Source organism: Diceros bicornis, chromosome 17 (genome assembly GCF_020826845.1).
Source record: "Diceros bicornis minor isolate mBicDic1 chromosome 17, mDicBic1.mat.cur, whole genome shotgun sequence".
Lineage (NCBI taxonomy): Eukaryota > Metazoa > Chordata > Mammalia > Perissodactyla > Rhinocerotidae > Diceros > Diceros bicornis.
In genome coordinates this window covers 61,373,650-61,400,182 of record NC_080756.1, presented here as the reverse complement: position 1 = coordinate 61,400,182, position 26,533 = coordinate 61,373,650, and the positions used below count along the sequence as shown (strand labels likewise).

Genomic DNA, 26,533 nt, shown 5'->3' with positions numbered 1-26,533 from the left:
CTGGGACCAAGACAGCAGGCATGAAAAAGTCATGCCATCTACACAGGGGCCAGAGGCCGGCACGGTGGAAGCGCGCAGGTCTGCGCTGGGCACCAGTCACAGGCAGCCGCTCCACCACAGGCTTTGGTCACACACTGCCCACCTCGAGCCACCTCTGCTCCACTCTACTTAGGAGAAGGGCCCAAGAGGCGGCAATGTCACGGCTTGGAGGACGTCCATTCTTGGAGGGCTCTTCTGGGTGAGGCTGGATTTTATCAGCCATGGTTCAGAGTCACACGGAAACAAAGGCATGGCTCGTTTATACACGCTCTTGAAGCTCTTGGCATCTGGCTGAGCAGACGCCACACTCAGGCTGACAGAATCTCCAGATGGTGAGCTTAGACCAGTGTGTGACTGCAGGCTCCAGGGAAGGGGGCAGGAGAGAACGTGGCAGGAACAAGAGAACAACAGGAGAGAAAGGGTCAAGAAGCCTTGGAGAACTTGATGGCTCCATTTATATATGACATGTCCACGACAGGCAAATCCATAGAAGGAAAGTAGATTAGTGGCTGCCTAGGGACAGGGAGGTGAGGAGGGCTGGGGGTGATGATGAAGGGGTGCTGGGTTTCTTTTTGGGGTAAGAAAAATGTTCTCAAATTGATTATGCTCATGGTTGCTGAACTCTGAACCCCTAAAAGCCACTGAACTGCACAGGGTCCACTGTGAACTGCATGGTGTGTGAGCCCTCTCAGCACACCGTCAGGAAGCAAGGCAGCAGCCCTGGAGGTAAAGGGGGCATAGCGGACAATGCCAGTCGAGGGTATCTGGCCTCAAAGGCCAGCAAAGCCAGAACTCAAGGCGCGTGAGGAACGCAATCCAAATGGAAAGTGTGCTTCTGGGCACCAGGACCTCACTGGTGGGGGCCACTCTGCTGCCAGGTAGAGCCCTGGCTCCAGCAAGGGAAGAAACCATCACAGTATTCCACACTCTGAACATCCAACAAGTGCTTATTGGAAGCTGGGGAAACGTCACAGGAAGCTGGGTAGACATCTGGACCCAATGACACCCACCTCCAGCGTTACTGGAGAAGACAGATGGAGCCCGAGAGGCTGGTGGCTGGAAGGGCTCAGTTCTTTTCTCTGACTTAGTCTGTTCCGGCTGCTATAACAGAACACCATAGACCGGGCAGCTTATAAACAATAGAAATTTATTTCTCACAGTTCTGGAGGCTGGGAAGTCTGAGACCAAGGCGCTGGCAGATTTGGTGTCTGGTGAGGGTCTGCTTCCTGGTTCACAGACACCATTTCACTGTCTCTTCACATGGCAGAAGGGCCGAGGGAGCTCCCTTTCTAAGGGCACTAATCCCACTCATGAGGCTCCACCATCAGGATCTAATCATCTCCCAAAGGCTCCACCTCCAATACCATCACACTGGGGATTACGTGTCAACTTAAGAATTTGTGGGGGACACAGACATCCAGTTTATAGCCACATACTGTCTTGGCCTTGACAGGCCAAGGCCTTGTCAAGGCCTTGACAGCCCTGCTGCTACTGGGAAAAATCTCAAGAAAGAAAGAACTGCACAACTAGGAACTTCTTGACGTATGGTAACACGTGACTCAAAGTAACTACGAGGAATTCTTAGCAGAGTTAACAAATTTATTCATTCTTTTATTGATGATCTCTCTTTTATGTATACATATGCATGCGTGTATGCGTGCACACACACGTACACCCGTGATATTTGGTTTCCTCACTTTTCAGAATCCTCTCCTACTCGCTGAAGCTTGGGGCTGCAGTGAAGGACTCAAGTATAGGCAAATGGAGGACATTCAATTGCAGGGGAGGACGGCGTCCCAGTGCGCTCTTCGGGACACCCAGATAGACAGAAACCTTCAGTCTCTCCCAAGGAGGCACTTTGGGGACAACTTCTTCAAACACTGGGCCTTAGCATCTCTCCTCCAATGTCTCTGGACCTCAGACTCTAAGTACAGAATGACACACTTTCCTCTCCTATCGAAGGCCTGCCAGATTCTCATGCTCTCCCACTCCCACCTGCCACCCACCTCCCGCCCTGCTGTGGGTCCTCCACATCTCATACTCAATTCACTGTCATTGGACCACAGCTGGAGGGGAGGGCTCTCAGCTCCCAGTGCTTCCCGAGCTCAGGGGCCCACAGCCCAGGGGCTCAGCCAGGCAGCCCCTGAGGAGCTCCGCCATAGCTCTCCCAGTGACAGACTGCCCAAACGTGAGCTCCGGGTTTCCAAGTTTCCTCCCTGCTGGATGCTGTTAGGTTTCCCATCACACATTTCTATCCCGTCTCTTTCCAAAAATGATCTGAGGTGGCTTCTGGGTATGTTTGGCCCAGCCTTCTCCTCTGCAGGGCAACAGCTCATCATATTAAAGGAGTCCCAGGCCTTTGGGCTGATGTCTCCACTCCCAGCCTGGCCCACAAGGCCTTCCCCACTGGGGCTCTGACTCCTCTCCACCACACCTGCCTCCTTCTACTCCAGGATCAACTTGCAGGACCCTGAGGGGCCCTGCTGCCACTCACCTGCCAGCCCTCACCAGATGTGCTCCGTGTCCTGGGACTGCCGCCTTCTCCAGCACAATCTCTTGGCCCAGGAAACTAGCTTCTCCTTCAGCTCACACATCACCTCCTCCAGGAATTTCTCCCCGGGCCAAGGGCCCCTTCTGGGTATTTTCATAGCCCTGGGCAGGCCTCCATTCAGCCTTTACATCTTGCATGACCAATCTCTGTTTAATCTGCCCCTTTCATTAGATATGAAGCTCCTTGGTGGCCAGGGCCATGTCGGCTGCAATTTATCCTTGTTATCTCATATGCCCGGCATGTAGTACGTGCAAAATAAAGCTGAATGAATGAATGAATAAATGATGGAGACTTAGGGACACTCTGCCATTAGCTCCTGGGAATGGGCTCTGGATCCTTGTGGGGATGGAAGATGACCAGACGGTCACAGAAAGAAAAGTTAAAGGGATACCCTGGGATCAGAATCAAGATGTCTACATTTGAAAGGTATACATTTCACACATGAACATACATACATCTACAGACACACGTGTGCACCTGTGAACACACACATCCTTCTTTCAGCACTCTGGGTTTGGGGGACCCCTACGAGGCCGGCCTTTCCGGCTCCACACTGTCCCAGCCAGAGTTCTTCTGAAGCTCTTGGAAGAAAAGCTGTTGCTGGAGGCTTCTCAGGCTCTGCAGGTCCTCAGGAGAGAGGTGCTCGGCCGACTTCCCCAGGCCCTGCTCTTCCTCGTCCTCCATTTCCGTAAGTCCATCAGGGGGCTGTGGGGAGCTCCTGGAGATGTAGCCCTGGTCAGATTGCACCGACTGCCGCTGCTCCTCCTCGTAGGGCGTGTGTGGGTCTTTGTGGGCCACAGCCGGTCTCTCCCACCCGCCCTGGGCCTGGCAGCTCAGACTCTGCTGGAAGAGGGAGAACATTAAGTCTTCAAGCTCCTCCCTTACATCCTCCGGGAGGTGGTCGGGTGATGCCGTCGGGGTGCTGCAGAGAGGGGGGTCCTCTGAGTCCACAGGGAGGAAGAGGACATTGTTCCGCTGAGGGCCACAGCCCTCCAGCAGCGGGCAGGCCTCATCGCCCTCCACCACGGCCAACCGGCTGGCTGCGCTGCTTCCAACAGCTCTGGGGACAGGTTCCACTGCCTGAGCTGGAGGGAGCTTCTCTACTGGGACCACTGCAGTTTGGAGCGTCTGGGCTGCCAGCTCCCCCTGGGGCTGAAGCTGAGGTTCCAGCCTTGACAGTCCTCTTCCTTCCTCGCCGACCAGCAGATCTACCACCAGGCAGCCCTCGGAGGCAGGTTCCTGCACCAGGGGCTTCTGCTTGACAATCCCTCCTCCCAGAGGCAGCAGTGGCTCTTCAAACACCTCTTCCTCCAGGGATGGGAGGTCCTGGTCATCTGCCAGGCAAAGGTTCTCACGATCAAACCAGTCAGGCCGCTGAGCCTGCCACTCCCGGAACCTCTCCACGGCTTCCTTGAGCTGCCAGCCGCTGGGGCTCTGCAGGTAGTTTTCACCTGTGAGCACCCCAACGCGGTGCATCCGGCCAGGTTCAAACATCTCCAGGTCCTGGATCCGGAAGTACACCTCCTCAAATCTGTCCATGAGTGCGTACCTGGGAGTGATGCTGAAGAGGTCGGGGATGTCACTCTCACTGCTGATGTCACTGAAGTAGCAGACGATGTAGGTGCCAAAGCTGGCTGGCTTCTTGAAGTCTGGTAGGATCATATTCATGGCCGCTGTGAAAAGGTCCCCAGCGGGCTTCCAGCGGTCACACCGAAGCTGGATGGTGGGTTCCTCCCAGCCGAGGATGGCCTGCCACTTGGCCTGCGTGCCTCGGGAGCACAGGATGATGATCTTGGAGTTGCTCTCTACCATTTCCTGCTTCTGGCGGCCCACCCAGGTCATGACCCCCACCTCTGAGATGACCTGTTCCTCCAGCAGGTCGAGGGCCACTTCGGTGCCGCAGACAGTGAGCAGGAACTGGGCGAACTTTAGGACCACGTCCACATAGAGGGGGTGGTCGGCAGAGTAGACAATCCAGACCTTCCTGGGCTTCAGTGGGGGGGGCGTCAGGCCAGCAGCAGGCAAGATATCTGAGGGAAACAAGGGGAGCCAAGCCCGCAGGCTCAGGTATGGGTCTGCGCGGAGCCTCACACCACAGCCCGAGGGCAGAGACCCCTGCTGGCCGCTAGGAGGGATCTGGGCCAGGCAGAGCTTGGCTCCCTCACCCAAGAAATGCACTGGGGCCTTCGAAGAAGCCAAATGTTGCTGTTTCACCCATTTTGCTGCTGAAAAAAGAGTCTGGTGCCTTCAGGAAAAAGAATCTCTCTCCCTCACCTTCTTATCTGGCCTTTGGCCTTTAATTATCCTAATTAAAAAAGAAAAAAAGGCAAAAAAGCCTGCCTACAGAATAGAAATCTCTGTTATAGGGAGGACTTCTTTTCACAAAATATGGTACCTTTACCTTCCTTTCCTGGTCTAAGTGATTAAAAAAAATGTTATCGCAGCGTTGCCATTTGAGGTCCCCTCTGTTTGGGGTGCTAGACGGTGGGTCCTCTGAAGGCGAGGCCTCCTGAAGGGACTCAGGGTTATGTGCAGAAGGCGACCCACCCACAGAGCTCAGGAGACTCCACCCCGGACTTAAGAATACAAACACCAAACCCAGCCCAGCCAAACCAGGAAACACTGACCTGTGTTTTTGGTGTCATTACTGTATTTTTCATGACGAGACCCTGAAAGGAAAAGAAATACATCAGAGTGGCTCTTTTGCAAGAGAAATAGGGACTGGCTGACACAGGCATCTGATGGGAGCACTGCCCCACTGATATTAAAGGGTGAAGGACAGGGAGGGCTGCCCAAGGCAGTGGCTCGCAGACGCCTCTGGCCTCTGCAGGGAGACCCTACTGTGGAGTTACGCCAGTGTGGATCCCAGGTCTGCCACTGTGAGCTGTGTGATCTGGGAAAGTTACTAACGCCTCTGAAACTCAGTTTCTTCCTCTGTAAAATGGGTCTTTGTGTGGGGGATTTAACGAGATCATGTGTGTGAAGTGCCCGGTGCATTGTATGTACTCAATCAGCTGGGGTCACAAGCGTTCTGTGGCACTGACCCAGCCAGTTCCACGCTTCCCCCTCATTACAGTCCTGGTTCCTCCCGTCCCTGCAGTTTGGCCACCCGCAAGCTGACTCCCCACTTCAGGCAAAGCCCCTTCCCAGAAGTGACCCTGCAGGAGGCACAAATCTTTTTTTTTTTGTGAGGAAGATCAGCCCTGAGCTAACGTCTGTTGCCAATCCTCCTCTTTTTGCTGAGGAAGATTGGCCCTGGGCTAACATCTGTGCCCATCTTCCCCTACTTTATATGGGACACTGCCACAGCATGGCTTAACAAGCAGTGCGTAGGTCTGGGCCCGGGATCCAAACTGAGAACCCCAGGTCATGAAGGCGGAGCGTGCGAACTTAACCACTACGCCACCGGGCTGGCCCCACCTCCTGGTATTTTTAAGGTGAGGAAAGGTAAGCAACTGCTCCCCTCAGAGATGCATGAGTCAAGTCCTTGGGGACGCGGATGGGAGGAATGGAACACACAGATGGCTGAGGACGACATGTAGAACCTCAATTTGCATCCCCACCTCCTGGGTCTTTTCCTAGAACTGTCAAAAGACAGTCAAATCACACGTGAGGTGTCTCCCCTGCCCTTCCTCTCTTCACCCCGCCATGTGGGGCGCTTCGGGAAAAGGTCAGAGGTGCAGCAGTAGAAACTAAATAAAAAGCCCCAACACCCACAGAGAACTCCACAGTTTCTCGAGCCCTCACAGAGACGTGAGCGGATTTGACCCTCCCAGTAGTCCCCTGGGAAGGGCCCTCCCAACAGGTCTTCTCATGCCTGGTTTGGAGCTATTTCCACTGCACAATAATTAATAATGCTGAATACCTAATCCTGAGGAGCTGGCTACGTGTGGAAATGACCCCCCGGGTCACTGAGGAGACAGCCTAGGGTCGTGGAGGGGCAGGGAAGGCCCCTAACCTGAGGACCCATGTTCTCTCCTGCTTAGGGCCTGGCCACATACGGCTGGAGGGGAGAGGGAACTGCTATTTATTAACATCCACCAACAAGCCCTTCCTCGGCTCTATCATTTGATCCTCACCACAGCCCTGAGAGGGAGGCATTATTATCGCATCTTACAGAGAAGAAAACCAAACCCAAGGTTTGTTAAGCAATTTGCCTATGACTGCAAACCAGTGAGGCAGAGCTGGGATCCACACCCATGGGTTCCGGGTTGGCCCTGAGCCTTCTCTCTCACATCACGCTGTCCCTTGCTACTCTCCTTGACCTCACATGTACAAGTCTACGGGCTGCAGGATGGGGCCACTCAGGCTGCTCCACCTGCCTGGCTGATCATTCCTGATGCAGGGACACTCCACCCCAGCTCCTTCCAACCTGTTGATTTTAACAACAGTAGCTAAATATAATTGTGGCTAACATACATTGAGCAAGTATCAAGTGCAAAATTCATATGCATTATTTCACTTAATCCTTACAATTATTTTATGATGTGGGTATCATTATAATTTCCATTTTACAAGAGAGGAACCTGAGGCTCAGGGAATTAAGTAATTTGTCCAGATGGTAAGCGGTAGAGCTGGTATTTGGGCCCAGGTTCTGAGTTCTTGACAGCCGAGGTGTGGCCTAAGAAAGGCAATGTCTATACTTAGTTTGAGACTGAAGGCTGGTATTGAAGGATGCCCTCCGAGCACAGTCTCGCAGGGAACGGAGGGGGAAGAGGGGACAGGGAGAAGGAGGAGCAGGGGTAAAGCCCCAGGACCAGCCCCCCTACAGCCCCTGCTGCTTACCAGGGAGCCTCCAAGTCATGCAGACGATCAGCAGGATGACGGAAGCCACCAGCAGGATGGCAATGCCCGTGATGAACCCGTACACCCACAGTGGCATATCTGTGGCGAGCAGAGCAGTGGGAGTGACGTGGCAGGGGAGGCCTGCTCTGCCACCCTGAGGTCCCCAGGTCCCACAGCCCGGCCCTGGGCCATCCTCTCTGGCCCCCACCATGGCACGCTGACTGTCTCACCCTCCCCTGGGCTGCGCCTTGGCTCAGCCTTGCCTGCCTGGCTCCACACAAGGCTGAGTCAGGGACTTCTCGTGTGGCCCCTGAGGACCATTCCGAGGACTCCTGCAGCACTACGGGAAGGCGAACTGGGCTTACCTGGAATCGAGTCTGCAACGAGAACAAGGGAGAGAAGTATTCTTAATTATTAGCAGCAAGCACAGAACCATCACTGACATCCACTGAGGGCCTGCTGATGACCTTGGCCCTACCCCGAGCACTTCAGGTACTGGTTAAACTTAATGAAACTACTGATGTGAAACACCTGAGTTGGTCTAATAAGAGATGCCCACCTCCCACTGGGGGGGCCAGAGCAACCTCTGTCGCTTTTCGATCAGCATCTGGCTGTAGCCGTATGTTAGACTGCGGACGGCTTCTGAAGGAGAAGTCTTCTGAAGGAGAAGCCGGCGGCAGTGCAGGGGAGGGAATGGGCTCAGGTCAGAACCCATGGCCCTGCCACTTCCTCAGTGTGTGATCTTGGACAAATTATGTACCATCTCTGTGCTCAGTCTCCTCATCTATGAACCTGGGGGAAGGAACCTCCCTTCATGGTACTACAACTCACAATTTGTGAGAATTAAAAATCAACATGTTAAAGCCTTTGTTTAGTATGTGGTACAAAACTTTAACTCGATGATGATAACAATCCCCATTTTTCCACTCACAAATTTGAGGATTAGAAAGGTTAAGTACTTTGCCCAAGGCTACACAGCTAATGAAAGGCAGTCAAGAGTCCAACCCTCTGGTCTCTTTAAAGCCCCAAACTGTAGGCCTGAATAACTCCAAGTTTAATTAAACTCTGCTCCCACCCTTAGGACCACGTCAGGGTTCACTCAAGCTGTTGACTGTCATCCACTCTCACGCCCAAATATGTCCCAGGACAGCCACATGCTTCCTACCTGGAGGATCTGGGCTTTCTGGGCAGGGCACGGTCACGGAGTGTCTGAGGCAGTCGTTCAGACAGCTCCTGAAGAAGGGCTGGATCTGCGGGAGCGGGAAGAGTGGGCTGAGATGCAGGGAGACATGGGACACCCCCTCCCCCCCACTCCCACTGAGGCTTTCGTACTACGGGAGAGTAACAGACCCTAGTTGGCTACTCCAGGATCTCCAGCTCATCAGCAAGAGGGGGTCAAAGGACCCCTGCAAGGTGAGGCTGGAGGACGGGGCGGGACAAGGCAGATGAGGCCTTGTCAGGCAGGGAGTCCCAGACGGTAGCGGGCTGGGTCCTTGGAGAGAGCATGGGTCCAGCAGCTGCCCCCCTTCCCTCCCTGGCCCATCTAGCAGAAGCGCCCACTTGTGCGCACTCTCCCACCTGCACTTGGTGGCGGCAGCACCAATGAGAGTTGGGTAGGGTGAGCGTGACATTGGCCCGCTGGTGGAAATCCTCTGGTGTGGGCTGAGGAGAGAGGAGAGGACGAGTGAGGCTGGTCGGGTAAGAACCTGCTGTGTCCTGCTGAGGAAGCTGTGAGAACATTACCCCTGCTGTCCAGTGAGCCCTTGGCAAGCCACAGGGAGAACTGCTCTCCAGGTTTTCTCTCCAGGACTCCGAGGCCCCAGGGCAGGGGTTGCTGTGACTCATGGACATGTCTGGTGACTGGCATGCCCCTCTTTGCTTTGGCCGCCAGGGATCACGGAGACAACTCTGTGCTCACGTCCAGCAGCAGGGCACACATTTTCTGCACCAACCGCACCCTGGCTCCATCCTATTTTCTCACCTTTATTTCCCCTTCATCTTAATTTCCACATTTTTCAAATCCTCAAATCCTTTTTGGAATAAGTAGAATAAACCAAGCAAAACCAAAAGGCACATGTGTGTGGTGATGGACTGTAATTAGTCTTTGGGTGGTGAACATGATATAACCTATGCAGAAACAGAAGTACAATGATGTACACCTGAAATTTACACAATGTTATAAACCAATGTTACTGCAATAAAAAAAAAAAAGAGAACAGGAGAGAATGTGGAGTGGAGAAAGCAAGAAGGCCTGAGTGGGGGGCAGGTAGAGACCAACTCCAGCCCATCAGCTGTAGGATCAGCTGTAGGAGCAAGAGGACCCACTATACATCAGCCACACTGCAAGGAGAGGAACAGAGCAGCCGCGGGGTCAGGACTGACCAAGCACAGCCCTGAGCACTGAGCTCCCGGCACCGCAGTGCTGTCAGGACGGTCAGGGAGACTGGAGGTGTGGAGAGGGGTCTGAGCTATGCCAGAGGGTTAAGAAGGCTGCATAGAGTCACCTTGGGTATATCCAATACATGATCGAAGCAGCTCTGGTTCTCCGTGTGTGGAAAACTGTTCAGCAGGATCTGGTAATGGGTAGACTCGTTCCACAGGGTGAGGCCCACCCGTAGCCGGTGGGCCTCTGGGGTCTCCACGGTGATGTTGGGATCCCACAGGCTGCCTGCTCAGGGCACAGACGGAGGCTGGGCGTTAGGAGAGGGCATGCGTGCATGCATGTGTGTGAGCATGTGCACACATGTGCATGTATGTGTGTGTGCGACCAGGCAAAGCCCGCCCCAGCTGCAGTTACCTGAGCTCACGCACGGCGTGGTTATCTTCATCCTGGGGTCCATGCAGTCTGCGGCCCAGAAAAAAGTGCAACCATTAAGCGTCTGCCTTAGAAACTTGGCTTTTCCAGATCCCGACACCAGGGATAACCGTCTTTTTCCTTCTGGGGAGCCTGCTCACAGATGGCCCCTTCAAAGCAAGCTCCAGGACTGGACCGCTGCTGCTGGCCAGAGGTCCCACAGAATTGAAGGCTGACCTGGTTGTCTCATCTCTCCTCTCTCAGGGAACTTTCTAAATTCAAGTGTATTTCTCCTGAGCTTGCTTTGGGTGACCAAGGGTCTTGGTCCAGTCCCTTCTCTCCTCACCACGGCTTCCTCTCCAGGGTTGCCTCTGCCTTTTCACGGGGGGAGTACTTTGTTCTTCCATGGCAGTGTTTCTCAAATTTTGTGTGCATCATCATCAGCAGTTTCTGATTCAGTAGCTTGGGGTGGGTCCTGAGAATCTGCATTTCTAACAAGTTCCCAGGTAATTCGATGATGTCGCTGGTCCGGGAACTACCTTGAGGACCACCTGCTCTACAGTTATCTTCTTGATCCCCCTTCCCCAATTTCCTTGACTCTAATGTTTTCACTTGGGTTTAAGAAGACACATGACAGGTATGAATCACTGTGGAATGACAGGGACTGAGTCAGTCTACTTTAGGAACAGGGGAGGGAACTGGGGAGATTTGCTTACACAACAAATACTTATATAGCACCTACTATGTGCCAGGCACTGTTTGAGAAACTGGAGATCCAGTGCTGAATAAGACACAGTCCCTGCCCTCCAGAGATTACATTCCAGTAGAAAAGACCAAGAACAAACAGCATAACAATGTCATAATTATATCATGACAGTACAATGTCAGGAAGTGATGAGGAACATGAAGGAAAATACAGCAGGGTGAGCAGACAGTGTGGGTGCACGTGCACGCATGCATGTGTATAGGGGCTGGTCCAGGGATGAAGAAGGCCATCATCATCCTTAACAAGCACTTCCTCGTCACCACAGGCAAGGCAACGTGTGAGGTTCTGGAGACTGCATGAACAGCTATGAGACCCAGACCCTGCCCTCAATGGGGCTGGGGTTCCAGATGTGGTTGGCTTTGAACAATGAGAAATATTGTAGGTTGTGGCTGAGACTCTCGGAAGGACAGAGAAACAGAAGGTGCACACACACACAAAAAATGTTTTAGAAGGTAAACCTGGCAGTACTCACAGGCAGGATGGATTAGCTGGGGAAGAGGAGATGGTATCATACATGGGATGGTGTTAGATAAATGCAGGTAGGATGTGGTGTAAAGAGTGAAGAACAAGGTGATGGACGCTGGAACTAGACTGGGAGCAGGGTTACAACTCTTCCGAGAGTGGCTTGTCTTCCTGGTACTTTCTGGGCAGATAGAGGGAGGGATTCCAGCTTCCATAAACCACTGGAGTCTTAGACCAACATCCACTCTCGGTGCCAACAGAGAACAGGCTGTGCCCTTAGGGAACAGATGCTGCAGCCACACACCATAGAGCTCCCCGTCCCTGGCATCTGTTTGCTCTGTGGGTACCATGCACAAGGGCAGCCACCGTCCAGCTGAGCAGGGGCAGATGTCTGAGCCACCTGCTGGTTTCTCCTGCAGAGCCAAGTGGTGGAGGCAGAGGCTTGGGAGGGTGCTCTTACCAGGCACGAGGAAGTTCCTGGACTGGTGGTTTGGGTCCCCATCAGGGATGGGCTTGGGCAGGTGATGAACAGTCACCTCATACTCCTGGCCAGGTTCCACCACAAAGTGACTGAAGGTAAAACGCCACTGAAGAGAAGGAGGAAGGGGAGGTTGGACAGGCCACACACACTTCTCACCCATCTGTGTCCCCCAATCCCACCCCCACCTGCCCCGAAAGATCAGTCAAAATTAAGAAGAAAACAACAATCACAACAAGAGCCAAAATCAGAGGCATCTGTAACTTTGTTTCCTCTGGTCTTTCCTGTCTATTTAAAAAAACCCAGGCCTGGCCTCCTCAGTAGATAGCAGTGTCATATGCAAAAGAATCTGGGGAAAGCTGAAATAGTCCTCCTCCCCCACCAGTCCCCTCAAACCCCAGAACGGTGGTGTGAGAGAGCCGGGCCAGAGCACTGGGGGCTATTGGGAGAGCTGGCATGCAAGATGCAGCTAAGAACTATTTGTTAAATGACTTCCTCCTTAAGTGGGAAAGCCAGGGATCTCTTGAGAATGTTCTGGAGCACAAAAGTGCAAAGGGAGGGCTACAGACAGCCCCACTCACCCTTGTGCAGATGTATTCTGGATGGCGCAGATTACAGATACTGACTTTGCTGCTGCTTTTTTTTTTTTTTGGCTGAGGAAGATTGGCCCTGAGCTAACATCTGTGCCCATCTTTCTCTACTTTGTCTATGGGACGCCACCATAGCATGGCTTGATGGTGGTGCATAGGTCCATGCCCAGGATCTGAACCTGCAAACCCCAGGCCACCGAAGTGGAGCGTGCGCACTTAACCACTATGCCACCAGGCCGGCCCCCTGACCTTGCTTCTAAGTAGACCTAGGCGACTGGTCCTCACCATCCCACCTAGCAGTCAGGTTTGTGGGTCTGGATTAAACATGGGAGAGGGGATCTCTCTTCGCTGCTGTGTTTGTGGGAGATCTGCAAATGGCCACTTTTTGCTGATTTAAACTAGCAGTTTACAAACGAGTTTGCATCAGAATCACTTGGTGGGCTTGTGAAACACCCTCAGAGTTTCTGATTCAGGAAGTCTGGGGTGGGGCCCCAGAATCTGCATTTCTAACAAGTTCCCAGGGGATGCTGGTGCTGCTGGTCCTGGGACTACACTTTGAGAACCACTGCTTTAAACAAACTACAGGAGAATCAACATTTTACCATCCGGCTGTGGGCAACAAGATGAGCTGAAACTGCTGCAGAACTCACTCCATGTGCCCCACCCACAGACGTTCTCGGGTCTGTACAACGTTTTTCCTTACTGGAGGCAGGCCCCAGATTAATCTCAGTTTCGGATAAAGGTGGAGGGAGGGCTGTGGAAGTTGTCTTCCCATTCAACTTCCTTTACAATGAATAGGTAGGTAAGGTTGGAAGGAAAAGCAGGGGGAGGCGTGTCTGGGAAGATTTCAAAACATGCCCTGCTCCTATCATCAGATGAACACAACCTGCTCTGGAGCTGGATTCTTACCCGCTTGTGATGATGCCTCAGTGTGGACAGAAATTCAAACTTGACACACAAACGTTCATTGGTGTTCAGCTGCAGGACAGATAACTCTGCACCCTCCAGGTAAAGGATGCTAGCTGAAGGTCAGAGGGAGGAGAGGAGATAAACAGACGCAGATCAAGGAAGACAAATTGCTGGGTGTGCCACTTCCCTGTCTGTTATGCTTGCTCACTCTTAAAAGAAAATCTGTCCATCTTACTCAACCCTCCACTTCCTGTTCCTTCCAGCTCACTCTTGGGCCTGAGTACCTACTGCCTTGCAGACACTTCCCAGCTGGACAAGGACCACTGATACTTGACACTGGGTAGAGGCAAACGCTTTGCAAGTTTGAGGCCAGGGCCTAAGCAGCATGGCATGTCAAACACAGCCATGCCCATCCTTGGATGGTGGTCACAGTCAGTAGGAGCTGGGGACTTACAGAGAACTCCCCCAGGCCCTGTTCACATGTCTGGGGCGCACTCTCATTAACCCAAATCTTCCTAATTCTGCAATACGACTCTCTATCCCCAAGAAGCTTCAGGAAGGGTGTTTTAAGAAGTGCCAGCCCCTAAATTAAGGGGAAAAGCAGGCTGGCAAATGTGTTACCATTTTTCCAGTAAATATTTGGTACTGAAGTCAGAGAATTAACCACTTGACTTTTTTTTTTTCCCCCAGGGTGATAAAGATTTTAGGCTGAAGGGAGGCCTTTCATGAAGGATGGTGGGATAAGATATCATCGTGGGTTAATGTCTAAAACACTGAAAAAGTATTCACTGCATGAAATGATGGCTCCTTTCAGCACTAAATTTGGGCCCTCATGTCTGAGCACAGGACTGGGAGCCCAATTCTGAGTCTGATGGGAGAGCTGAGTATCTAGTCTATGGATTCACCTGGCAGACTCCTCTAGGGCCCCGTTGACATGCCCACTCACCGTCTGTCTGCAGTGTCCATTCAACGTGAATCACAGGGACTAGGTCTCCTTGCTGGGTGTGGGCAAAGTGCAGCTGGATCTGGATGTCTTTTGGGGATGAGGGGGTCAGGTTTGGAGGGTGGATCCAGCTGTCATCCAGGCAGGTGCCTGGGAGCCAGGAAAAGGAGAAATCAGAGACTTGCATGCTTTGCAAGAAACAGAAGAAACTGCAAGAGACTGAAGCGCACAGACAAGATGCCCAGCAGTGGGTAGAGAGAGCCGGAACTTGAACAGTCAGGGGCCTGGGACCCTTGGTGCGTTCTCAGTTTCACTGCCCTGCCTCCTCTTGTCTAATGCTCGTCTAGGGTCATTGCAAAGTGCTGAAGTCTAAAGGGCATTTTAGGAGAGAGGACAAAGCACACCACTTGGTTGCGAGATGAGGCAGCGGTTGGAAATGGGAGCACAGGAGGGATGGGGTGACGACAGAATTGCTTTATTTTCATATGCCAGGGGTCCCTAATTAGCACAGACACTTGAAATATGTGCTTCCTTCTCGAATCAAAACAAAAGCAACACCATAACTGTCTCTCTCTTTCCAGTGACAAGCTCTGGCAAATGAAATTGTATTACAGATACACAAGGGCAGCACCCTGGAGGGTACTTTCACAATCCCCATCACAATTCTGTTTCTCACTTCCTGACTTTTGCATAACGAAGAGGCTTGGGAGGAAGCACAGGTGCACGCACTCTAGACTCTCAAGGACCCCTCCCGCTGCAGGCTGTAACCCTCACCCTACACCAGAAGCGGAGCAGCAGCACTTCTGTCAGGGAGCAGCACGAGGTGAGCACCCGATGAACAGAGCAACAAGAGGAACACAAACAGATGACTTACTATTCTTGACTGTGCAGTTCAGCCCCTGTGGGAAAAAGGAGGTCATTACAGTGTGAAAAAACTTGAATTCATAGGCCAGGCTCCAGACGCTCTCCCCGGCTCATTCTCCAGAATGAAATGCAGAGCCCTCCCTTCTCACTTTTGGGGGCACTCTCGGCGCGGGGACCACAGTCTCCTCACACAGGAGGAGAGGCAGGTATGGTTGATGACAAAATGGAACTGGTACTTTCAGAGTAACTGTTATGAGCTGGAAACCTTCCAACTTGAAAAGACACAGAGAGGGTTCCCTTGGGGCACCGGCCTGAAGAGGCCTCTAAATCTCTAGGGGCTTCCAGCCTTTGGTCTGGGTAACAGTGCTGTGAGAGGGGACAAAAACTACAGTCCCTGTCATAGGACCAGTTAGGAAGCTCACTGAGTCCCTACAAACCCCCAGGGAAAGTGTGCCAGACTGTTCCGGGTGATTTATAGATATTATCTCCCTAATCTTCACAGCACACCTACAATGAAGTACCCTTAGCTCCATTTTATAAATGAGGGAACTGAAGTACCAATATTATGTTATATTGCCTCCCAGTCTGGCAACATGTGTTGACTCTCTAACCCAGAGGAGACCCTGAAGGCCAAATGCAGAAGCCCCAGTTACAGACAGGAGGGAAATGGCATCACTGGGCTTAAGTTGGGCCCGCTGACTCTGCTCTGGACACACACACACACACGCCCTGGAGGTGTCACCTCACCACCACTCCCAGCTGACCGACTTTAGCTAACATGGCCAAGCCTCCATTTCTTCAATTGTAAAATCAGAATAACCGGAACACCAACTTCATAGCATTGTTGAGAATTAAATGAGACAAATGGAAATAAAGATCATGGGGCAGGGGCCAGGCTGACAGCGATGGTGGTGTGGCTGTACGGAGCCTTTCACTTTTCACATCTAATATATCTGTATTACAAAAAATTTCAAACAATGGGGATGTATTCATGTTTTACACAATTAAATGAAACAATACAGTGTTCAGCAGGCAGCTCACTAGAAGCCGTAAGAGAACCATGATGAGGAATTTTGCTGGCTGCAGGGCCCAGAGAACCATCGCAATGCCTGCTAAATGAGACAGTATTTGTCCAGTGTCTGGCACATAATGGCAGCTCTTTAATTACTGGCTCCCCTTCTTTAGAGCTTGGCATACAGTAAGCACTCAATAAATGGAAGCTAGTATTATAAGGGGTGACCTCCATACTTTCCGATTTGGCAGTGGAGCAAGGGACGAACTCAGGCTCAGGTGTTTCCAGCTATCTTAACTGGCAAATGGACCAAACACGTCCTGTGGGGCAGAAAGTCCGATGTTGAAGCAGACCAGAAATACAATTTTAAGGACAATAGAGAGATGTGGTGTATGCCTGTAAATAGGGTCTTGGGGTCAGCACCTGACTTTCTAAGAGGGAGCAGAGAGGCAGGACTAAAGATGGGAAGGAGAAGACCCTATGGCACCAGGGGTCATTCACAAAGTGGATGTAGGGATAGTATCCTGGAGCATGCTCAGGACCAAGTCTAAACATGCCACTTCGTCCTTATCCTCCCTTTCTGGGACACCAGTTCATATGCTCTCAGGGTCCAGATTTTCTGTATCCTGTCCAGCTCCTGGTGATTAATTCTCACTTAGGGCCATCACAGCCCTGCTAGGCATTCCTCACATGTTCAACACAAAATCTACCTAGCTGCCTCTGCTCACTCTAACGAGCATCACTCTCCTGAATGGTGAGTAGACTATCACTCCCTGAACACTCTCATTTCCTCTCCCACTTCAAACACCTAGGCCCGGGGCACAGATAACAGGAAACTGGTTCTTTCACCTTGAGATGGGGAGCTCTTCCAGAAAAGGAAAACAGATACCCATTTTGGGCAACTCCCTAGCATCCACTGGTAACTACTCAAAAACCACTGCAACACGATGTGCGTGATGAAAGGCTCTTGTCTTCGTGTAGACCAAGGGGAAGTTGGGAGGGTTCGAAAATGCAGTCAGTTGATTAACAATGATGCTGGTGGGTGTCCTCCTCTAATTCCTGTGATTGATGGAACAGCCTGCTATGTCACCATTTAGTACTGTTTTTGGTCTTGGTTTTTGATAGTCATTGTACATAAATGTTTTCCTTCTACTACTATTTTGCTTAAAGATTTTTATTAAAACACTTCTGAACCTTATCAAATACCTCTTTAGCATTTATTTACATTATATAACTTCATAGATTTTTCTCCTTTAATTTATTGATGTAATGAATTATGTTGATAAATTTGCTGATAATGGACCAACTTTGCACTCTTGCAATAAATCCTACTTGGTTATGGTGCATTATTCTAGTGTATTCTGCTAGATTAAATTTGCTAATATTTTATATAGAATTGTTTGTATTTATATTCATAACTGAGGTTGGTCCATAGTTTTCTCTTTTTGTATACAATTTATCAAGTTTTAGAATTAAGCTTATGCTAGCTTTAAAAATGGTTAACTCCCTCTTTTTCTGTGGTATTGAATGCCCATCAATAGGGAAAGGCTGAATATTGTGAGATCTAGTTTAAATCTGAAGGTCCATCAAAACAGAAATGGCGAGGGGCCGGCCTCATGGCTTTGCGGTTGAGTGCGCACACTCCGCTGCTAGAGGCCCAGGTTCGGATCCCGGGCACGCACCAACGCACCGCTTCTCCGGCCATGCTGAGGCCGCATCCCACATACAGCAACTAGAAGGATGTGCAACTATGACATACAACTATCTACTGGGGCTTTGGGGAAAAAAAAAGGAGGAGGATTGGCAATAGATGTTAGCTCAGAGCTGGTCTTCCTCAGCAAAAAGAGGAGGATTAGCATGGATGTTAGCTCAGGGCTGATCTTCCTCACAAAAAAAAATTAAAAAAACAAAAACAAAAAAAAACAGAAATGGCGGAATAGACTACTAGAGAATATTATGTAAATATTAAAGAGAATTAGTTACATAGATATCTATTGACCTGGAGTGACACCCAAGATGTGTTGATGAGTGAGAAAAATAAGTTGCAGAGAACTTTTTATTGTATGATCCAATTTTCTATGGAAATAAGTGATAAAAAAAACCTTGCATATATTTATATATGCTTGAATATGATTGTATGAGCATATAAAAACATGTGGACAGATATATATCAGGCTGTTAACACACTGGTTACTGGGGATAAAGGATGGAAGCACAGGAGATAGAGGGAAGATAAGGGGAAAAGAGTTAAACAAAACAGAAAAATATACATATAAGTGGATACAGAATAAAAAATTCCATTAGAGGTCATGGCGTGTTGACCATGCACACATATAATCTTCTCCCCCTCCCTAAACCATATGAAAGTTATAGGAAAGGGAAATTTTTTATAAATTCTCAAGGACAAAGAGGAAACATCAGTGGACAAGAGATGCCAACAAATTTTTAAAAGACAAAGTGGAAGGAGGAGTGGGCTCAGGCCAAGCGGAGGAACTTCAATCTGAACACTGCAGAGGGAACACTGGCAAGAAAGAAGCCAAAGGCTCATCAGAATCTTCTTAAGAATCAAGTCTTAAAAGCAGCAGGTACTCAGGAGGTAGTACAAAGCCAAGGGCTTAAGGGGAGCAGTTAAGTTAAGGTCTACACATGGAATGTTGGGACCCTCTGCGTCTTGCTCCCTGCCCTGACCTCAGGACGCTGGCAGCCAAGCCCAGAGAGAAGCCCTCCAGATGTCGACATCTGAGAGTTCCCCAATAGACAGGCCACATTCGCCTCACCCCCTACAGTCAAGTCCAATGATCAATAAGCCCTATCTGCACAGAGTATCATTCAATCACCTTTCTAGGACCTCATTCTTAAAATATTTTCAGACAGCCAAAGAGTATCAGATATTTGAGAAGGTTTCCTGTATGAAAAATAGATCAAAACAAATTTTAAAAGATGCTCTTGGGGCCGGCCCCGTGGCTTAGCGGTTAAGTGCGTGCGCTCCGATGCTGGCAGCCCGGGTTCGGATCCCGGGCTCGCACCGACGCACCGCTTCTCCGGCCATGCTGAGGCCGTGTCCCACATACAGCAACTAGAGGGATGTGCAACTATGACATACAACTATCTACTGGGGCTTTGGGGGAAAAATAAATAAATAAAAATTAAAAAAAAAAAACTATAAAAGATGCTCTTGGAGGAAATAATGCTGAGAACAGAGTAAAATTAAAACCAACAAATAAATTTATAATAGTTTCAAAGAGATAAGAGAGGTCACTGCATCCATATGACAAGGACAGGATCCTGTGGGAAAATGAGCAAGCAGAAAATAAAAATGAACCTTGAGAATAAAAAATCCCATAAAAGCTTGGGCTATAAAATTCAGGAAATTTCTCTGAAAGTAGACTACAAACAGAAATAGAAGAGAAAATATACAAATATTTAGAGAATCAATTCAGGAAATACAAGGTATGACTTACTGGATTTCCAGAAGAAGCTCAGAGCTATTTTCCAGAAAATAGAGGGGAAGAAATTAAAAAGAAAAGATTCTAGAACTGAAGGACACAAATTTCCAAATAAAAAAGGTCCACTGAATGGCCTGCACCACAAAAGAAAGAGACCCAGACCAAGGCCCAACATCATGATGCTTTTGGAATACCAAGAATAAAAAGATCCTACATGTTTCCAGAGGAAAACAAATAGGTGCCTTACAAAGAGAGAGGAGTCAGAATGGCACTGGCTTTCTTAGCATCTGTACTATTTGCTCGAAGGCAGCAAAGCAATGCCTTCTCAATTCTGAGGGAAAATGATCTTTCATCTAAGATTTTTATACCTACCCAAATTATTAAAAAAGTGTGAGGGTAGAATAAAGACATGTAAAGACAAAAAAAATACATACATATAGTCATGACACGCTATCTAGTGTGACAGTCGTGCCACAGGCCTCGAGAGTACTCAGCCAGGCTGGAGCTGGAGAACACAGGGCTCCAGGAGGGACCTCTCTGGGGGAAGGGAATGAAACTGATGAAATATCTGATGTTTGGGGCAAAAAGCATATGACAAATCTGATAGAAAAAACTAAGACTAGTTACACGGAAAACTACGCAGGTGAAGAATTAAAGCAATTATCATCTCCAGGGGGGAAAGGAAATCGTACCAGAAAAGAAATATAATCAAAATAGACACACTTGCTTCAGCAGTGAAGATTATGTACTCGTTATAATATAAACACTGATACTGATTTAACTAAAACTGTGACAAAGCTACAACAGGGAGACTGAGAGGAGAAGCAGTGGGAGCAGGGTAAAATGTACGCATTTAAATTTTCATCTATTATAATGGGTAATATCTAAAACTGACAAGTCAAGGGCCGGCCCGTGGCTTAGCGGTTGAGTGCGCGTGCTCTGCTACTGGCAGCCCAGGTTCGGATCCCGGGCGCGCACCAACACACTGCTTCTCCGGCCATGCTGAGGCCGCGTCCCACATACAGCAACTAGAAGGATGTGCAACTATGACATACAACTATCTACTGGGGTTTTGGGGAACAAAAGGAGGAGGATTGGCAATAGATGTTAGCTCAGAGCCAGTCTTCCTCAGCAAAAAGAGAAGGATTAGCATGGATGTTAGCTCAGGGCTGATCTTCCTCACAAAAAAAACCAAAAAACAAAAAAACCCCCTGACAACCCAAGAATAACAATAAAAGTACATTTAGAAATATGGAGGCAAATGCCAGAAGAAACATCTATGAGAAGAATAAGTGATGGTCTTTGGGAAACAGTTTTAGGGAGTGGTGGGGGTGGGACAGGGACCTGCTGTTTTTTGTTTTAAACATCTCAGTACCATTTTTAAAGGATCACCATGTTACCTTGATAAGGACTGATTAAAAGATAGAATTTTACCTATGATGTTACTCCAAACAAATGACAGGATTGAAAAGTGAGATAAACAAATGAAAACATTAATTTGTTTAGGGGAAGGAATAGTGGACCTGTTTTCTTTAAAATTTAATTTCTATATAGAATTTACATTAAAGTAATGTTTTTAACAATGTAAAAAATACATTCCGGGTCTTTGGATACTACTAAGCCAGATCGTGTTTTATTTCCCTCTGACAAATCATCGCCGATTTCTTTACTTCAAACGCCCATTTTTTATTTTTTCATTTTTATAATTTTATTTATTTTGCCCCCCAAAGCCCCAGTAGATAGTTGTATGTCATAGCTGCACATCCTTCTAGTTGCTGTATGTGGGACGCGGCCTCAGCATGGCCAGAGAAGCGGTGCGTCGGTGCGCGCCCGGGATCCAAACCCAGGGCGCCAGCAGCGGAGCGGGCGCACTTAACCACTAAGGCACGGGGCCGGCCCTCAAATGCCCATTTTTTAAAAACAGCAGGATCAGAATATTATTTATGAGCTCCCTGCTTGTGAATGGCAGTATGTTAGGCCTCCTGCCGAAATCTGAGAGGGAGAATGTTCATGACGATGAGGATGACGACGACAGTGGCAGCTAACACTTACTGAGCCCTTCTTTTGTGGCAGGCAGCACGTTGAGCACTCCGTCTTTAATACTTTAATATCTCATTTAATCTTTACAACAGTCCTATGAGGTAAGCGCCACTGTCTCATTTTTACTGATGAAAACCTGAGGCACAGGGAGGTCAGCTAAGCAGTCCGTGGTCCCACAGAGCCGACAAAACCCATGCAGTTTTGCTCTGAACCCACGCTCTTAATCACTGCTATACTGTCTCCCTAAATAAAATAGTGAGGCCGAGAGTCTCTGTCCATGGCGGTGAAGATTAAAAGGAAGAAATAAAAGACTATATTCAACTCTGTGCTTTCAAAGAACCTCACCAAGTGCCTGGTAAGGAAAAGTGGGCTCTGAAGTCACATACACAGCCCTACGCTCTCACAGGCTGTGTGGCCTCGGGCCCTCACCCAGCCTCTCTAAGACAGGTTAATCATGCCAGCCTGGCAGGCTGTGTGAGCGCTGACTGAAGTCACACGCCTTAACCCCCACACAGGGCCTGCACAAAGCTGCAGGCGATTGTTAGCGCCCTTGCGCCGTCCAACGCCACACACCCCTGGGCCGGCGCCTGCACACTGCTGGCACATTATCTGCTCTCTCCATACCCCGGGAGGTGAGGGTCGCCTCCTCTTACAGACAAGAACACTGGCTCAGGGCGGTGGAGGGCCCGACCCAGGGCTGCAGGGTGGGTGAGCGAGGAAGCTTGACCCAGAGCCCAGGTCTTCTGACTCTCAGTCGAGTGTCCTCTGCCCTGCACCGCCTTGCTGCCTGCTTCTGGTGGCTGATGCTATCTGATGTCACACAGTCTCCAGACAGACGGCTAGCAATGAGCAGTCAGGGCGAGAAGTCGGGAATGTGCCAAGGAGCCTGTTAACTTTGCTGGTTCCTCTGCCAGCAGTGACCCCAGCCCTGACGGGCCGCATGCCTACAGCACACAAAACGTCCACATCACACAACTTTTTACACTCTGGAAGGTGGCATGGCCGAAAGCTTCTGGCAACCAGAAGGTAAGGGTGAAACCAAACAGCTGTTCTACAAGTAAAAACCACAAGTGCTCAGGAAAATAAGAATTTGTAACGCCATACACCTCCTGTCTATAAAATTGTGTGTTAACACTCACTGACCAACTCCCAGTGGCTGTCTTTCCTCAGGGGCTCTCCTCTGGGCTGGCAGCAGGGGAAGGGCCGACCAGAAGACTGACCAGGGAGATGCAATTATGGTTTCTCCAGCTCAATTTCTGTGGGGAACGCACACTCATCTGGGCTTTGAGGTGCTAAATCTGGGCAGCCGGAAACAGTGCCATGCCTGCTCTCAGTTGATCACTGCTTTCCAAGCAGAGCTAATCATTCATTCATTCCTTTGTTCTTTCAACCCACAAATATTCACGAAGGCTCCGCACCTGTGCTTGCAGCACTGGGCTAGGAACAGAGCAGGCATGCGCAAGGCTCCTCTCTGTCTCAGGAGACAGCCACTGAGAGCTAGAGCCAGCCCAGCTTTGGACAGACATTTATATTCTGGAAAGTGGTACAGCCCACCGTGAGATGGCTCACCTAGCCCTTTCACTGTGGGAATGAGGAAACCCAGGCACCGGCAGCCTGAATTGGCCAAAGTTGAAGGGATTGTAAGGCGTGAAGTCAGGATGCAAATCTAGGTCCTCTGAGGCCAAGTCTGTAGCTTTTCTTCCCTCACTACATCGTGTTGCATCCCCTAAAACACCAGCAGGGGGAGAGAACTCTGAAGGGTGTGGTTTCTTTCTAAAAAGACTAGTCAGTGAAGCAGGGAAGCTGTTGAGTTGCCTGTGAGGCAGGCGTATGCAGAGGCAAGTGGGAGGAAGGAAGAGCAGGGAGACGGTAGACACATCTGGCCAACAGCATCTCTCCCTAGCCCGCTCTGGAATCCTGCCACTGCCCTCCTCCTGACTTTGAGTAGCTTCCCACTGAACAATTAAAGGCAAATCCTGTTAGCCCACCCTTCACGCATGCCACAATGGAGTCCCTACCTCCCTTTCTAGCTTCTTCTCTTACTTTCCTGCCACACAGACCTCCACTCCAGCCACACACCTTATCTTGCCCAACCAAGGGCCTTGGCTCAGCCCCTTTCCACCACCTGGAATGCTCCACGACCTCTGTTTTCGAAGCTCCCACCACCCCTTGGGGCTGCCCAATATCTTCTCTGTCATGAGGGACACCCAACTAGAAGACATTTTTCTTTTGCCTGGAATTCTGTACACACACTTGTACAAAGAGCACTTGTCACAGGCTGCCTTGCACCACAGTGACCTATCTTCAAGCCTTCTTCCCTCCTGCATGATTTAAGTCCCCAGACGTTAGGGGGCCGGGCACGGTTCTTTATAGTTTCAGTTTCTAGCAACAGTACCTTGTATTTTGCAGGCACCGGGAAAATGGCCATCAAAAAATGAAGCCCGAATCCTAGATGGTAGAATACTTATATGGCAAGTCTGCAGGAAGGATCTGCTGAGCATATGTCCCCTGCTCTTCCCAATAGTGGGAGTCACAAGGTCATTTCCCAACATCATTCACATTAAAAAACAAAAAATTCTGCTAAACAGTCATTCACTCTCCACCCTCTTTTGGTAAATAGTCCATAAAATTAGATAAGGAGAAATATCTCTTTGGTTGTTTCACATCCTCTGACTCAAATACTGAGCATTATTCCTTAGGGTCAGTGGTGGTGGAGGAGAGGGGGATGAGAAAACCAGAGAGAAAGTGGAGGAAAGAGAGGACCGCTTAGATGGGAGAGGCTGTGGAGGCGGGCACAGCGTTTTGCTGTTTCTTTTCTTTTCTTCTTAAGATGGTCCTCCACAACAACGCCACTGCCCGACATGTGGGTGTGTCACTTCCTGTGGGCACACCGGGGGTACGACTTGACAGATACAGAGCAGCCCTTAACCCAGATGCGGGTGGTGGTGGTGGAACTGGAGGGGTTGGTGTCTTCATCATCTGCCCCATCCCAGGGCTTCGCCCCCCTGGGGAGGTGTCACCGAGCTGTCCCGAGTCTGCGACCGCCCTCGGCCGCCCTCCGCGCAACTGTCCCAGGAAGGCTCCAGGCCACGTCTCACCGCTCAGGCCCCTCGGCCCTGCAGGCCGCCCGGCTCGCGCTCGCGGCTCTACAACCGCAGGGTCCCTCCCGGGGAAGCGGGGCTGAGATCCACTGGGGCCCCCACCTTCCACAGAGCGCCCCCTGACCGTCTGCCGTGCGCCTGCGGGCTCCTTTCAAGGGGAGGCTTCCGGGGTCCGCGTCGGCCTCCCGGACTCGCCGGGGCACGGCGGGGGATCTGCAGGGCGCGCGGCGTGCAGGCCGGTCCCGTCCTGCCTGGTTCCTCCGATGGCCCCTTACCACCCCCTTTCCAACCAGCCCTGCCCCGCCTCTTTGGCCGGGCCCTGCGCCTCGGTCACCTTCCCCAAACTGTGGGGCGACGGCGGAGGTGTCACTCCCGGCTCCCGCCCAGGACGCCAGTTCAGGTTGTGCAACACGCGCAGCGCGATCGTTTTTCCCCGCGAACTCCCTCTCCTCCGGGTCCACCCCGCAACTCCCGCCGCTCCGACTGTCGTCCCCAGTGCCCCCAGCTCTTTGTGCCCAAGCCTGGGACCCCCAGCGCAGACTTCCTGCCTGCCCTGCTCGGGACACCTGAGCCCCGGCCGCCGGCCCCCAGCGACGCCCGCCCCTGCGGCCGCAACGTCCTCGCGGCGCCAGCGCCTCCGGGACGCGTCGAGGTCTCACCTGCTGGGAGCAGACGGGCGCCGGGTGGTTCAGGAGCCGCGGGGAGGCGCGACCCGGGGCCAGCCCGCTCAGGAGCAGGAGCAGCAGCCCCGGCGGGGGCCCCGGGAAGACGGGCGGCCAGCGGCGCGGAGCACCCATTGCCCCAGCACCGTGGTGGAGGGCTCGCGGCCCGGGCGGGGGGCGCAGCGAGGGCACGCCCGACTTCCCCTCGGCCGAGACGTCCCGCCTTGGTTCGCCCTCGCCCGCTTCCGGCTTCCAGCCGGCCGGGCGGGCCGGGCCAGGGGGCGGGCCTTGCGCCGGACCGCCCCCGGACCGCCCCCGGCGCGCCCGCCTCCCGGCGTCCCAGGTGCGCGCCCCGCCGCCCGCGCTCCGGCCCGCACCGCCCCCGCCGCGCCCGGGCCGGCCTCGCTCCTTCCGGAGAGCCGGAAAGCTCGGCGTCCGTCCTTTCTGCTCTGCTGTCGCTCCTCGTCAGACCTCTCTTCTTTTTCTCCTCGGTCGTTTGACGTCAGACCCCGATCCGAGACTCCAAGGAGGTCGGTGTTCTCCGTCCCCGCCTTGCCGGCCGCCTTGCTTCTCTCCGGCAGCGGCAGCGCGGGCTCCGACGCCGTTCTCCGTGGGGCGCGGGGGCGGGGCGGGGACAGTCTTTTCCCGCACGTGTGGCGCCAGCTCGGGGAGACTGACTTCCCGGGGGGCAGGCCCCTGGTCTCACCATTTTGCGTCCCCACAGCGCCCCAGGCCGCCGTGTTTCCCAAGGGGCTTGCTCTGAAGGCCTGTCATCGGCTCATGACATCTGGTCAGGCTCCGCTCTGAGGGTTCGTCCTCTAGAGCGTGTGCTGACCGCATCCTCTCCGCTCCGGACCGCCAGCACCGCTCTGAGGCCGGCGCGCCATTCCCCCTGGGTTCCAGCCACTGCCCCTCCGCGGATCGTCCTACACGCTCCTGACACATGTACCTTTGAAAACTGCGCTTTTTAGCCTCTTCCCCTCATCCTAGACCCACCGTCGTGCGCGTTTCCTTCCCTATCAAGTCTAAACGCCTCTGCCTGGCCTTTGACGCCCGCGGAAGCCGGACGCTCGTAGCTTTTCCCTGTATTT

The 26,533-nt window shown here is 51.5% G+C and overlaps 1 protein-coding gene across 1 annotated transcript; it reads right to left on the bottom strand.

Annotated features, from left to right (window-relative positions):
* Positions 1-1,617: 1,617 nt before the first annotated feature.
* IL17RA (interleukin 17 receptor A) lies at positions 1,618-25,655 on the bottom strand. The gene is made up of 13 exons (XM_058559128.1): positions 25,440-25,655; positions 15,192-15,216; positions 14,321-14,467; positions 13,375-13,487; positions 11,858-11,984; positions 10,173-10,220; positions 9,880-10,043; positions 8,954-9,037; positions 8,541-8,625; positions 7,741-7,752; positions 7,376-7,474; positions 5,218-5,259; positions 1,618-4,620 (listed from the first exon to the last, which is right to left on the bottom strand). The coding sequence occupies exons 1-13, from the start codon at positions 25,575-25,577 to the stop codon at positions 3,116-3,118; spliced, it is 2,589 nt and encodes an 862-aa protein (XP_058415111.1). The 5' UTR covers positions 25,578-25,655; the 3' UTR covers positions 1,618-3,115.
* Between the last annotated feature and the right edge of the window lie 878 nt (positions 25,656-26,533).